Genomic DNA, 14,848 nt, shown 5'->3' on the forward strand with positions numbered 1-14,848 from the left:
GGTTATTTTGTGAGCTTTTTTCTTTGTTTTCTTTTTTGGAGGAAATGAGACCAATTATTAATGAACGGACTTGACAGAGCAAGAAACGCAGTATCAGAGACCCTTTCCCAAAGAGACACTGCTATTGCCATGGTATCTCTGGCAGCCACCCAGGAAAGCAGCCTCTGCCCTCCACGCACTGCTTCTGCTACCCCCAGAGACCCAAGCCTTAACCTAGAAACACAGGACTTGTCGTGTGGGCCTTGTTGCTCACAAAGGTTAATTGTGACATGAAATAACTTCTGACCTTTACAACAGAAGTAGGGCAAATTTTAAGTCTCCATATCTTAAAGCCAATTTTTATAGAAGGTGAAAGGTTGTGAACTTTTCTTGAAAGAGAAAGTTCAAGTTCATTACATTGTTTTGTAGGTCTCCAAAGTTCAGAGCAACCATAGAGGTTTACTGCACAGCATAGATGATTCCCAAAACTATCCCATTACTAAGTTGTTCCCAGTGCATCCTTTAATTTATTATTGTTGCAACACACAAATAGAACTCTGGTCCATGCCATAAAGAGATTGCCGTCTCAGATATACAGACTTGGGAGTTATCATTTTCCACATCTTCTTCTCCAGTCTCACATTCCAACTTGAGTAACAACTACTCCCAAAATGTCTCTAAAACTCCCACAGGCACAAGTCCTCCTTAGATAAAATTGCTAGATTTTCAGCATCCTGTTTCAGTCTGTTACACAGAGCCAGTCTTGCACATGATCAAGAAAGCCAGTAAGTGGGACTAGCTACATGCATGAAAACCGTCTGTGGACTAAACAAGTTTAAAGCAGATTTTTTTTGAGTCCCTAATTGCTGCAGATTGGAGGGAATTAACTTGTTGCAGGGTCACATAAACTAGGATGAGCTGTGCCTGTGTTGAGGGTTGTATTTTCTCTCTGCAGTCTTGAAGATTCTTTAATGTGAAGGAATGAGCATGAGTAAAAAAGCGTAGTATGATGCCAAGAAGAAATATAGTTGCAGTGTGTGAATTAACTTAGAAAGCAGATATAAGTCCTAATAACAATGTAAAAAGTATAAAATCCAGTTTTTTTTTTTAAATCTCATTTTAATATAGCCAAGAAAAATGACTTCAAAACAATGCGTAAGGAGGAACCAAATTACATGTCACCTAGCTTGTGCCTGGTGATATTAGCAGGCCAAATTCAGAGACAAGTCTACACGAAGGATGTCTAAATCTGTGTAATTTATGCCTTTTTCTCCGTCACTTGGCAAGCAATTGAAACCATCATCGGCTGAGGCTTGCATGAACTTAGTGGCCACATTCAGCACTGCTGTATGTGTGAAAGCAATTCTATATATTGGTGTAATTCTCAGGGAGTCTAAATTAGTAACAAACATGGAACTAAAAGATATAAATCATCATTTAATTAAGATATAAATCACCACTTAAATGCTTTAAAACTCACTTCTAATGTCTGGCATAGTGATTTAGTAACCCCTTTTGGTATATCTGAACCTGGCCTGTTAACTCTACACATTCACAGATGAAAACACCAAAGGAATGTGCTTTCCTCCAGTTATTTCCTTGAAAGCGGTTTGGAGCAGGGTCAGCAAAGAAAATATTTACCAGGGTCAACAGATCATAACGGTTCCACATTGGAATAAAATTTAATACAAATGATTTACTAGACCAGCTCAGATTTCAGTGCAATTTTCCCAGAAACTGAGTGCTAGGAACGATCCAGTTCCTCACCACGTAATTTATAGGTTCCTTGAGGCAAGACGATTCCTTCCAAAATGCTGCAGAGGGAGCTCGAGGCTTTGGAGTGCTCAGTGCTGAGCTTTTTGACTTGATTTCCACAGAAAGAGCAGGGCAACGAGAACAAAATGATTCATTTCTGCCGATACTTCAGAAAGGTGTTGGTCACCAGGACATACAGGAACAAACACACATTTAGGGAATGTGGAAGTGAAGCAGCAAAGCATGGGGCTGCCTTTCTCAGGGGCTGTGCGCAGCCACAGTGAGTGGGTATGTTGTGCTGAGTAGCTGAAGGGTTGCTTGTGAGTGTTCACGATTTATTAACTGCTTTAAAAAGCGGTATGTTAGTCTACACGTCTTGAGGAGTAAGAATGTTGTGACAAAATGTTTGTGGCTGTCCTGACTGTAGGTGATTTACATCAATTTGCATAGAATTTTTGGAAGATGCTTTGTGCTTTCCAGCCAAATTTTTGGTTGCCCTTCTTTATTCTAGAATCAGTCTAATCTTCTACACAGCTGTGGAAATGTTTGACAGTTTCTTCAGGAGCTCTAATCTGATCCAATGTAATCTAATTTGCTATTAGTGCTCATTAGCAAGTATATGAGTGTTTGAGTCCAGCCTTGATGACTGTTTTCTCTGTTACTGTCAAGCAACTTATTCTTGATATGACAAATAGCTTTCTGTAAATATTAATAGCTTGCCTTCTCTTTTCACCCTCTTCTCTAACAAGGGATGTGCATGTAGTGTACTGTTGACACAGAAGAACTACTTTTAAACCAGCTGTTTTGGGTGCTGGTTGCAACATAGTTATTTCAGCACAATAAATAGTGTGGTCAAATCAGAGATAGTAGCACAGATGTTCAAAGAAATGACTCTCCTTTTTGAGGCCCATACCAAGGGTTCCACAGAGAGGTACAGTTTCAGTGTTTTTTTTTTTTTTTTTTTTTTTTTTTTTTTTTCCTTTGTTTTTGTTTTGTTTTGAGCTACATACCTGCTGCTTTGTATGTATTTTGCTTACCTTTGATAAGTTTGGACTTTATATAACTGCTCTCAGGTCAGTCCTGTCCCATCAGAGCAAAGCTCAGTTCCTGGGCCTATAGGATGCAAACAATGTGCTTCTGTAGGAATTCCTATCTGTTTTTTTCAGAACAGAGGGATGTGAAAGTCTCCATGGATGATGACTATATCTTTACAGACTTGTGAAGGACTGTTACTGATATTGTAGTTGATTTGAATAATATGCAGGATGACAAGCTGGTCAACAGGTGTCTTCAGAACTGGAAACTGGAATCAAGTCAAGGAGAGCTTGATGTTCTACTGTAGTTTCTTTACAAGCTGCTTGTAGGTACTTGCTAGATTGTCTGGGATGACTGTCAGGGGTGAGGTAGAATTGCCAAAGGCGTATTTGTTTCATTTTTTAGCAAATGGAAGCAAAAAGGTGAATATCCATATGGTGGGAGTGGCATCAAAATCCAAAGCATTCCATCATTATAAGATAAATCTATATGCTGCTGGATACCTTCCAGGTGGATTGCATGGTGCTTTGAAAAGCCCTGCTTCTAGAGAGGGGAGCACCCTAGCTTTTTTTGAATAGGTAATGAAAAATGTGGGATGCAGTTCCTAGTTGCCTGAATCCATAGAAATCAGAGTACTTAGGTGATATCCTTTTTATGAATGAAGCAGCTTTGGTAACTTTCCTAATATAACAGACAGTTCTGTAACAACCCAGGAAGAACTTAAAATTCTCATCCCTGACAGTATAGAAAAACAGGTTGGACAAACTTCTTGGCATAGACTAGATATATTTAATCTTGTCTCAGTACTGAGCAATTGTCTATCTCTTGAGGTTCAGTCATTTGTACACTTCTTTTATTATAACTTCCATTCTCTGTCAAGGGACTTAAGAGCATCTCAGTTTTTCTTGTTTTCAGGTTAAGATCAGTAATAAAAAAATGCAAAGCACTCCCTACTAATTTAATTAGACATTACTTTTTTTTTTTTTTTCTTTTGTATATTTGCTTGTTTTTTTTACTCTGTGGTAAATAAACTGACTTCCCTAAAATTTCTTTAACCAAAGTATTCAATGTCTCACATCTATTGTCTGCAAAATCATAAAACATGTTTCCAGGAAAGAAAATATATATATATATATATATATTTATGGTGAATGAATGATCTGTCCATATTTCCTTGTCAGAGATTACCTCTTTGTTGCTACACTGACTCACTTAGAAGGAAGTGCTCTCTAGTACAGAAACTGTTTGTGAAGAGACTTAGGATCCTAGGAGAAAACTGCCCATGATTAAAGAGACTATAGGAAATGTCAAATTTTTGTGGGCTGAAGGAGAGAAAATCAGAAGCAGACTGTGGGAAAAGCAAATAAGTATTGAAAAGAAAGTGAACTCCAGCATGAATAGGTTGTATACAGATAAAAGATCTGGCCAAGTAACAACAACAACAAGCAATAAGTTGTTAACAGATGCTTGAACTTAATATTGAAATAGAAGAAGTGTTGATATAATTCTGTTGGTATAATTCTTTTGTGTTATTGTTGGCAGAAGACGTTAGTTTAACTTTAGGGGAAGGGTAAATCCTAGACTTTTGTTTATTTTCTCCAACTAAAAATCTCTGACTTGACTTTTTACCTATTTTTGTAGGGACTTTTCATCTTACTGTATAAGTATGAAATCATTCAGACAAACATTTCACATGTCAATAAAACTATGTGTATATATTAGACTAGAATGTTTCTTTCCTCTAAACTGTATTTATTATTTAGTCTATGTAACATTAATTTAGCACTTTGAAAAACAGAACAGAGAAAACAGAAAATGAGGGTTGTCTACACAGGAAAGTAATTGTAAAATAAGCCAGGGAGGAAATAATAATAATAATTGGAAAACAAACAAACAAAAAAACTTGCCTGAGTAGTAGTGAATTATTATTATATCTCTTTTGGGGAACAAGACTAAGCTGACCTGTACAACACTGGAAGTGACCATGCTCGGTGGGTTACCTCAGCAGCATAGAACAGCTATGGAAGGTAGGTATTTTGAGCAACTTCCTCATGAAGATGAACCTACAGTAGAATATGATACAGACATGCCAAAGCTTGTGTTAATCTATGCCAAAGCCTGTCCACAGGCCTGTCTTCCGCAGTGCAGTGCAGAGATATTAGTGTGGGTCTGAAGGCAAAATATCTCCATTAGGGTGGTGAAAAGCCACTTTGCTTAAGTCATTTGTGTGTCCAACACTAACTCAGAGCCAACAACTCTTGTACCTACCTTGCACCTACTGGAGACTGCTCTATTGCGCAGTGGTGTGCTCTGTGACTGACTGAGAATGAAGAAAATGAAATTAAGGTATGATCTGGAGGTTGCAACAAACCAAGAGGGGGATACACTTCGTAAAAACAAGTATTAACTCAAATACTGTGACTGGCAACAGAACTACCAATTGAAGGAAAGATTGGTGCGTTTTGGTTCTTCCCTTCAAGAATGTGCCAATACAGTGTTTTCCGTCTGAGTCACTATCTCACCGTCATTGAAGTTGGAAGGTGCATGATTTTTTTCAAATCCGATTAAAGAGGGAGTGCCTTGTCTGCTTGAACACAGTGCATTTATTATCTGGAGCAGTCATTTCCTTTTAAAACGTGAATACTTTTATGCAACCATTAAGTGACACAGGATATGACTAGGTTAGTTACTCACAGGAATTTAGAAATAACAAGTAAGAAAGCAAATCTGGTTTCATCATGCCCCTCCCTTGATTCTTAGGAGAGGGGAGTAAAAAGTATTATTTTCTGTTCTCTAAGTAAACTCTTCAATTTGAGGTAGTCCTTAGCATTGTAGTCACAACCACATACAAGTTAGGCTTAAGCCACAATTTGGAATTCATTTTCATACACAAACACAATGGAAAATTGTTGTTTGTTCCCAGAAATTAAAAGTCTATGAAGGAGCATGGTATGCTGAGAGAACGGATTAATATCATACAATACGTAGGATATGTGTACTTATGTATATATACTTCACCTACAGTCGGTATGCCTTAGAAGAAAGAAAAGTTGCACATACCACAGCTTTGTCTACCTACCCTCAAAATATGTATACTACATTTTCTTATTTTCCTGAGAAGCTCGCGTTCAGAGACACAACCATAATAAAGTGATCCGCAACATGAGATCAAACCCATGTTCACGCTCTCTCTTGAATACACATATACACATACACATTCGTTGTTTTTAAACAATGTTTGAGTGATTTTTTTAAAGCAGAAATAGCCTCTATTACATCTTTACCAAGTACCTGATCCTGGAAGCGATTAAGCCCCACAAGAAGCCCCAGAGATACCTACCAGCTCAGTTCTCCAACTCTCTTTGGTCAGATCTAAAAGAAATACATTGTAAAGATGTGGAGAAATTTGGTTTCAAAACTAGAATTCAAAAAGACAGAAGTGAAGAGATTCAGTAAAATTTTGGGGCTCTCAGTTTTATTTCTTTTATTCCCTGAAGCCAGGAAGAAGATGTAGCTGAAATTCACATCTGTTTACTCTAAGGACTTCCATTGTTCCTTTCCCTGTTACAAGTCCCTCTCTCTCCCAACAACGCTTATATAAAGTAAAATACCTGACCATTTGTAGGAGAGTAGCCTGGAGCCCACCGGCTTGTAGAGCCACTTGGTTATGCACATAGTCTCTTTATGACCTGAGGATTTGTGCTTTCTTGGTGGCACAGGGACTCAGCAGAAGGAGAGCAGTAGGTGAGGACCAGTCTGTAATTTGATCTTCACTTTAGTAAAAGTCACTTCAGGGAAACATGGTTTTGAACTCTTTCAAGGTAAAAATGGCTTTCTACCTCAGGTCTCAAACTCCCTGATATGTGACCTAATCAATAAAAGGCAGGTGTCCCATTTTAAATAGAATAAAATTTGTTCTTTAGGAACCCTCCACTTTGAGCGAAAATTTGGCCTCTAACCAACTTTCTCAACCTTTAAGCTTCAGACAGGCCTGAAACCTCAATTTCTCCACTGGACTAAGCCTTTCTTATCAGTAAACCTGGAGCAGGCTAGTCTGCTGAGATTTATTACTTTTCTACTTGATGGTTAATTACTTGTGAGTAATTATATTTCTTTATGTACAGATGTGTTTGGAAGATTAATTCATTAATAAATGTGAGCAGCTCAGCTAATGACACACTCCTACCAGAACAGATGGCAGTTCCATACCTGTGAGCACAGCAAAGCAATGATGCAATGCTGCCATCTTGGCTCGAGGCTGTCGGCACAAGCAGAAGCCACTCACCTGCACATTGTCCGTGAGGCTGTAGAGGCTTACCTGCTGAAGGGGCTGCAGTAACTGGGGTCTGACTTCAGTGCTGGAAATGGCATCGGAGTTCGTAAATCATTCTGAGCAATGTTAAAAATAAGTGTGTTCCTAGAGGAACATATGAGAAACACAAAGATTGCTCTGGTCTAACACTAAAGACTCAAAACTGGTGTGCCAAATCTAGGATTACTCTGCAAACAAAATGAAAGATAGTGCTATTTGGGTGATTGTCTCTCTTTCTGGGCTCCTGAAAAGAGATGCTTTTTTGAGCAGAAAAGTTGGCTGGCATGCTCTCAGTGAAAAGCACTTGTTTCACTGCACCTGCTTATTTTTGATTGCCAAGGCTCTCGGTATTACTTGCAATACAATACAGTCACTGGAGAACACAGTCAACATGACTTCACTGAAGCCTGAGAGATCTCCCTGTTCTTACTGTGTTTGTGTTCCATTTCTCATCACTTTCCAACTTTCACCTGAACATAAGATCAACAGTATTGCACTGCTTGGCACGATGAGACTGTACATTGCTCAGAAAAGATTGGCAAAGGATACCTTGATAAACTACCTACAAGATGGACTTGCCTGAGGAAGCAATCCTCATTTGAGAAATACAGCCTCTGTGACTGATCTGCAACTCGCTTGGATCTAAAAACATCAGTCAACAGTCTTTTCTTCCTCTCTTCTCCATCTGCCACTTTTCCCTAGCCTCTATACTTCAACTAGGAAAGATGGCTATTCTTCTTTCATTTAGAAGTAAAAATATGGAATAACCTTCTCTTCCATTCTAAGAAAGTTGGCTTCGCTATACAAGTTTAACTCTTGCTCTGAAAAATGGGTTTTGTTAAGCTTTTAAATTTGTCTGCACAATACTTTGAGTTATGTTTTGATTTTTCTTCTCATGAGCATCTTGATTGGTACATTTCACATTTTGGCATAAATTCTCTCATAAATGTGGTACTAAGCAAGATGAAGGCTGTGGCCTCAAAAACCTTCATGCTTGTGTAACTAGCTAAGTTAACATGACCATGTAATGCCTTAGATTTTCTGAGCCCTTTTCTTCATGGAAACTAACACAACAGTATGTAGAACTCTACTGCTTCCACAACTCATGTACATCAATATATTTGGCTTTAGCTGACCCTCTGGGTTATGATAGTACCATAAAGTAAGTACTAAGAATTTTTATTAGAAGTGGAACCAATCATTCAATAAGCCATGCTTAATCTCACATGGAGCGTACTGAAGTCAAAGGGAGTCAAAGAAAACATTTTCCTTGGCTTCAAGTGGCCTTGAATAAGGCTGCATGCATGGCATTAAAAATTAAGGAAGAACTTAAAATTAAAAAGCCACTTTAATAGTTTCTTCTTCAGAAAGGCCTGTTCAGCTAAAAAAAGATGGGGAAAAAAAAGGAACATTATTTTTTCTGTGCTGTACTAAAAATGGCATATTGTGTTTGGTCATGGAATAAATTGTACTTGTGTGTGAAAAGAATTGAATCAGAGCTTGAATGGAATCCATATAAATTTTAGGATATGTTTTCTTCCGTGGCAAAAGGAAAAATAATTCTTTACCTTGAAAACTTCATAGGAAAATATAAATGTGCTAAAGTGATCTACAAAACTTTGGGAGAGTTCAGACTCCTGAGGTAACAAGATGAAAAGTAAATTGTTTCATTATCTCTTATTGGAAATCAGAACAGCCAAAGAGATCATTAACAGCTCAGCACCAGAGAGCACTGAGGATTTAAAAATAGAAATGTATCTGTGCCTTGACTTCAGACTTATTCACCCTTAAGCTATTTAAGACTGCAAAATATTTGTAATACAGTCTCTTAGAAACACAATGACATTGAAATTCAGAAGATTCAGACTTGTACTGTCAACACAATAGGGTGCATGTGATTTCCTCCTCAGATGTACCAACTGAAATTCTGCCTTTTATACAAACTTTGGGTAGCAAAAAGCAAACACTGTATTTTAGTAATAGTTGAAGAAGAACGTTCTATGTAGTCACTTCCAACTGTAATATTTCCTACTGTTGTCTATATCTGCATCTTCTCAAGAAGACCTCCACTCTATAACTAAGTAAACCACTATAATTATTTCCCTGTTTAATGTTTAATACTTTTTTTTTTTTTTTTTTTTTTTTTTTCTTAATGAAGGAAGCAAGCAAGCTGGGATATGGAGTTTTGTACTTACAACTTTTTTGGCAGAAGCATGTCAAAAACAGGTTGCATACAAGTCACAGGTATGTCATCAACAATACCAAATTCTGCTGACAAGATGGATACAATATCACTATCATTCTTCAAGCCTGTCCCATATAGTAGCTGCAAGTCACCATAAAAACTGCTGTTTTGGTCACTTTTCGTTCCCTGCTTCTCTGCGTTATCTTTCTTGTCTGCCCCCCCATGCATAATCCTTACTCAAATTTGCTATTGGTAAAAAACAATGCTATTGGTAAAAACAAAGCTTGTTTCTACTTGCATCACAAATATGAAAAAATACTTTCATGAAAAGTAACACAACAGCAGTGCAAATCTCTTTATGGAAAATATTGCCTTGTATCTCATGAACTCAACTCGATAGGTTTATCTTTAAGAACTGAAAAAAAAAAAAAACAAACCAGTTTCCAAATAGGCAGTGATTTACCTGCTCCTACAAAAGTTACTCAGAATGATAAAAAGTTACTCAGAATGATAAAAAGTATTTTGGTACAGAATTTTATGTTTGATACGGATTATTGCTTAACTCAATGACACATCTTTTGTAGAAAACTGAGGTCTGAGATCAAACAATTCCAAGCATGATATGAACTGACTGAAGTGAGATTATTCATGCTCCAAAGGAAGTATTTTGCCTGATACGTTGTACCCAGCTCCTACAATTTAACAGCTGCAAGATCTTTAGTGTCGTCTAGGAATAGATTTACATAGACATTATCTCCAAACAGAATTCCCACTTTCTAAATTAAATTCAATTACAGCTAGAGGTATTAATATTTTCTGGTAAGAAAGGAAAAATTGGCATGAAGCTTCACTCTTAGCCTTCTAACAACAGTTAAAAAAAAAAAAAAAAAAAAGGAAACTGCAAGCCAAGCTCTGTGTCCAACTCTGCTTGTAGAGGTCTCATAGCGCAATAAAAATATGAACAACTCAGTGCAGCTTTTCTGCTTCCTGTGCTGTGTCACTTCAGTGCTGTTATTCAGGAGAGTGTGGTCAAGGGAATCACTGAGTTTTGTTTCTTTAGTTTTACCATTCATACTTTTTTCTGATAATGAATACATTTTTCAATTTAAACAGACAAAACAAGCAGTATTCTTCCTTGTTAGGAGCCCACTTCAAATGTCTTAGTGAATACTCTTACACACTATATTCAGCTAAATACCTAAGACCAACATAAAAAGAAAATGAAAGCTCCCAGTACAGGGTTCTTCACTGAATGTTGAGTGTATACACCATCTATGTCTGTGCTAGAAGCCAATTACCCCTTTGTGTTCATGCAGATGGAAACATCTAAGGTGGGATGCATTGAATCTCAAAGTGTGATTTGATCCCACTTGATACCACAAATTTAGAGGAACTACAACACAAGATTTACAATCTGAGTTGTTATGAAGAGGTCTATAAATCAAGTAGTTAATACCTGATAAAAATCAAATAATAAAAGACCCATCTCTATTCTGGTCTCTGTTGTCTGAGTACACAAGGAGCACTGACTGCAAAAGGTATCAAAGATCCAGTTTTAGGCAAACTGTAACATAAGTTATTATATTTCTCCAGTCTAATAGTACTCATAGTTGCACACAGCACAAAGAGGATTGGGAACAGCAGCTGTCCCACAGGAGAAACTCTAGCAGATTTAAGTTTATTTCAAATAAATGTTCAAATGAAGAAAGAAAGAAAAAAAAAGAAAAAAAAAAAACGAACTAAAAGAGATTTAGTAGATATTTACTTTTCTTAAAAAATGATTCCATGAAAGAGTTTTATAGTTATCTAAGTAGTGATACAGTTTTTATATACAAAATTCTGTTTCAAACAATTTACTGTACAAAAGAAAGTATAAGCCACTGTTACTATTTCATGATTTCAGCAAACAATGAAAAATTCTGATAAGTATGTGTTCAGGATATAGTTCTACCATTTACAGGAATGTCAGTATTAAGCTGGGAACACTTTCAGATAAGTATTTACAGATTCCCCTAGAGGAAGTTCCCTATGATGTCTCTTCAGAACAGGTAGTTCATGTTTGGCTTTCTTCTGGATCTTTTAGGCTACCAAACAATGAGAAAAAGAACACTTCTTCAACAGGATTTACCTAATTTATTTGCACTCATATTTCTACTGCAGTCCATGGGTCTGATCTTGTAAATGCTTACTGCCAGGAATAATGCTTATTGTGTGAATATACCAGGCAGGATTTGGCCCTATAGTTGTAAGATACTATAAATTACAGATTTTAAAAATAGTGACATTCCTGCAAGTCAAAATACAACAGAAACAAGAGTTAACAAAATATAAGCCCTTTATTAATAAAAATCTTTGGTTGAATCAATATTTTAAATAAGTTTCAAGAATATTTGGTTAATACTATTTTCTTTCTTCCACATAATATCTTTTCTGGTATCTTCTTTGGACAGACTACAGAAAAATATCAAGTTTATCACATACTTTAAAACAAATAAATATATCAAAAGCTAGATATGGCTTTTTTTTTTTTTTTTTTTTTTTTAAGTTCTAGCATTAATCTTTAAATTAGTTTGGCAAAGGAAAAAAAAAGGAAAACGAAACAAGTAACTGAAAACAGTCTTGACGTCGTTTGGTTTTGTAACAAACCATACAGTAGTTAGACTTTAAAGAAATCTTTACATTTTATTTTATTCAGTTTTATATTTGTAATGCAAGTGCCATGGACAAGACAAAGCGATAAAAGAAATGAGGTTAATTGCACCAATATTATTTGGAAGTGCAGTTTATCATTTGACAAAGCAAAACTAAAATGTACTATACTTAAAAAGAGTTGAACTGATGGGAGTTAGATAGGCTTCTTAAGTAAAGATTTTAGACTTGTAGTTTGAGGAAGCTCTTTGTATAAAAGATAGGGTATTTTAAGACAAAAGAAAAGTCCTGTAACTAACTGAAGGTCTGGTCCTGTAGCCCCATTGCAGGCAAAACTTCCATTAAAGACAGTAAGTGGTACATGTTTTGGATTTACTCCTCTGGCATAGCCTCTGGGAAATGCCATTCAGCAGTACAAAGTCTGCAGGGGAAACTGGCTGTGAAAGATGCACGCAGACTCCCTTCTGCTGAGCATAGAGGGCTACAGAGAAAAACCTGGCTAAGAAAGGGATGTGCTAAAACAACGGGAAAAAGGGACTCTCCTCAGCAAGTATGATGTCCAAGTACTAGGCAGGGCAGTGTGACTCACTGCAGCTCTACATGTGCTCATTAATTCAGGGCATTTACCAAAATACTCCATGGTAATCAGCCTGCTGGAAACATCTCCCAGGTTGTGCTGCTGCCACCTTGCTAAAATCTAGGAGCCTCTGGGGGACCACTCAAACACACATGATGCAGTCTGGGGCACCGAGGTAGCTTCCACCATATCTGTTGTTCATTGGTAAGAAGGACTCTTCCAGATCCACTTTTTTTTTTTTTTTCACTGCTTGTGAAAAGAGCAGTGCTCAGCGGAGGTGTCGGGCACACAGCAGAATGCCACAAGTGCCTCAGGCATGTGTTTGACTCTAAAGCTCAATGGGAGCTTTGTTTCAGACCCGCAGGTTCATAGATGTCTGCTAGCAGAGCTAAACCGTATCTTTGAAAGCAAGCAAGTCTGGTAAATTTTGCATGGTTCCTCTCCTGCCAAAAGGAATACTAGGGCACACTCTAAAGCTGATTTTGAATACAAAGTTGTCCCACAGACCTGCAAGCCAAGGGCCCCCAAAATATTTTAAATTAGTAGTATTATTATTACTTAAAATTTACCTTTAATTATTTGTCTAAGTTCAAATTCTTAGAGAATATCTCTATCAAGATGTACTAAGTACTAAGTGCATTTATTAATGCACATCAAAGTCAATAGTGTTATCTAATGATGACATACAAAATTTCCCTGCATTACTGCTTGTGCAAAAGAAAAAAAAAACACAACACATTATCAGAAATAGATCATGGTCCTCCCCGTTTGCAAGAAGAGCATTTCTCACAAAAATGGGAGTAAAATGGCAGCACATCCTTCAACATGCACCAGGTTGTCCATTTGTCAAGTCCTGCCCTTTACGTGATGGCTTATGTACCAGTGGAATGCCCCAACATGCTCAACTGCCTCCTCTTCTATACGTCAACAGGGTACGAGTGGCAGGAGGACAAGCTTCCACTGTGGCTCCTGGAGAGTCTGGGGCTGTGATTGTTACAGTTTTCACCTTTTTTCTTGTCCTTGTCTTTCCAGGTTTCCAGCATTTGCAGCTTCCCTTGCTCTTCTCTCATGAAGACCTCGACCATGAGAACCTTCTCTTTATGAATCTGCTGACTAATGTCCTTGGGAATGTCTGGGATAATCCAGTCAACAAAGTCACTCATAAACATGACCAAGTTCTGAAAAGTAAATTGTGAGAAAACATCAGCAAGGTCAAATGCAAGGATGACTGTAAGGAAAGGGGACATTTTCAGTGTATTTGAGAAGGAAGAATGAAGAAAGGACAATATTTGAGTTGGGCTCAACTGCATGTCACAAATGTGATACTGAGCCAAATTTACCTCGACTTCCTGTTCATACTAGAAGTAGACAAAAATGGCAGGCACAGGTCTCTATGATTTAAGTACAAATACTATCATAGCTATTTGGAAATCAAAAGGAAATACTGTAACTGATAAATAAAGATGAACATCAGCAAGGCAGAAGCACATAGCAAGAGGTAAAATAAAAGCTGGCAAAAACAAACAAACAAAAAAACCACATTCCAATTAAATGTTTCTGACTTAAAATCTTGGTTCCATGAACAGGAAGTGTTTTACATAAAAATATGTATTTTGTTGAAAAAGGAATAAAAGCTTTGAAATAAGTTGTTTAGATAAGGCAGAATTAAACATTTGTATCACAATAACTAGCATCACTGTTGTGACTGAACAATGCCACAGTAAAAAATTGCAAGATTTTGCCCTCTTGTTCAGAGGTGAGATAAAATACAATTGGGAAATTTTGGAAATTTCACTTCAGGGCTAGGTCTAGACATTATTTTGGAAGGAATTTATGCTTCTTCACTATACATGTTGATGTCCTACTGGAGAAACTGGTGGGACCTAATTAGAACCAATCTTGTGCTTTCTTGGTCACTAAGGTCATTAAGTTGCGTCTGGATCAAACCAGTTCAGGCAATCACTAGGGACAAAGTAATTCACTGGGGATACGTCTGGATTGTATGGGAGGCAGCAGGAATGTGAACAAGGATGGGCAAATTCCTTTGATTTTGCAGGAAAGATCTGTGAAAGAAGATACTTTCTTTGGCCTAGTAACTTATTTCCGAAGGTGGCTTGCTCTATTTAGCTGAAGAGGTATGGTAACTTTTTCATATAAAAAGTGCATGCAGTAGAACATACCTGGAAAACTATCACAAATGCTAATCTTGCTGCTAGGACAGCCCAGAAATCCTTTGAAATGTCATATTTGTTTTCAGACCAGGGGGGTTCTCGGTAATCTTTGTATCTGCAAAACAAGACTCTGTAGATTAGTGATGTCATTCAAACATTTTAGCACAATGAGGGATTAACACCAA

At 37.2% G+C, this 14,848-nt stretch overlaps 1 protein-coding gene across 10 annotated transcripts in view; it reads right to left on the minus strand.

The window, feature by feature from the left end:
* Positions 1 to 11,011: 11,011 nt before the first annotated feature.
* ANO1 (anoctamin 1) overlaps positions 11,012 to 14,848 on the minus strand; it is a 77,208-nt gene continuing 73,371 nt past the window's right edge. For all 10 annotated transcript variants that reach the window (XM_035328975.1, XM_035328974.1, XM_035328972.1 and 7 more), the window contains 2 exons: positions 14,673 to 14,778; positions 11,012 to 13,670 (listed from right to left, as the gene is read on the minus strand). In XM_035328975.1, the coding sequence (XP_035184866.1) occupies positions 13,410 to 13,670; positions 14,673 to 14,778 (367 nt within the window). In that variant the 3' untranslated portion in view covers positions 11,012 to 13,409. The remainder of the gene's footprint in view (positions 13,671 to 14,672; positions 14,779 to 14,848) is intronic.

The sequence above is a fragment of the Oxyura jamaicensis genome, chromosome 5 (assembly GCF_011077185.1).
Source record: "Oxyura jamaicensis isolate SHBP4307 breed ruddy duck chromosome 5, BPBGC_Ojam_1.0, whole genome shotgun sequence".
NCBI lineage: Eukaryota > Metazoa > Chordata > Aves > Anseriformes > Anatidae > Oxyura > Oxyura jamaicensis.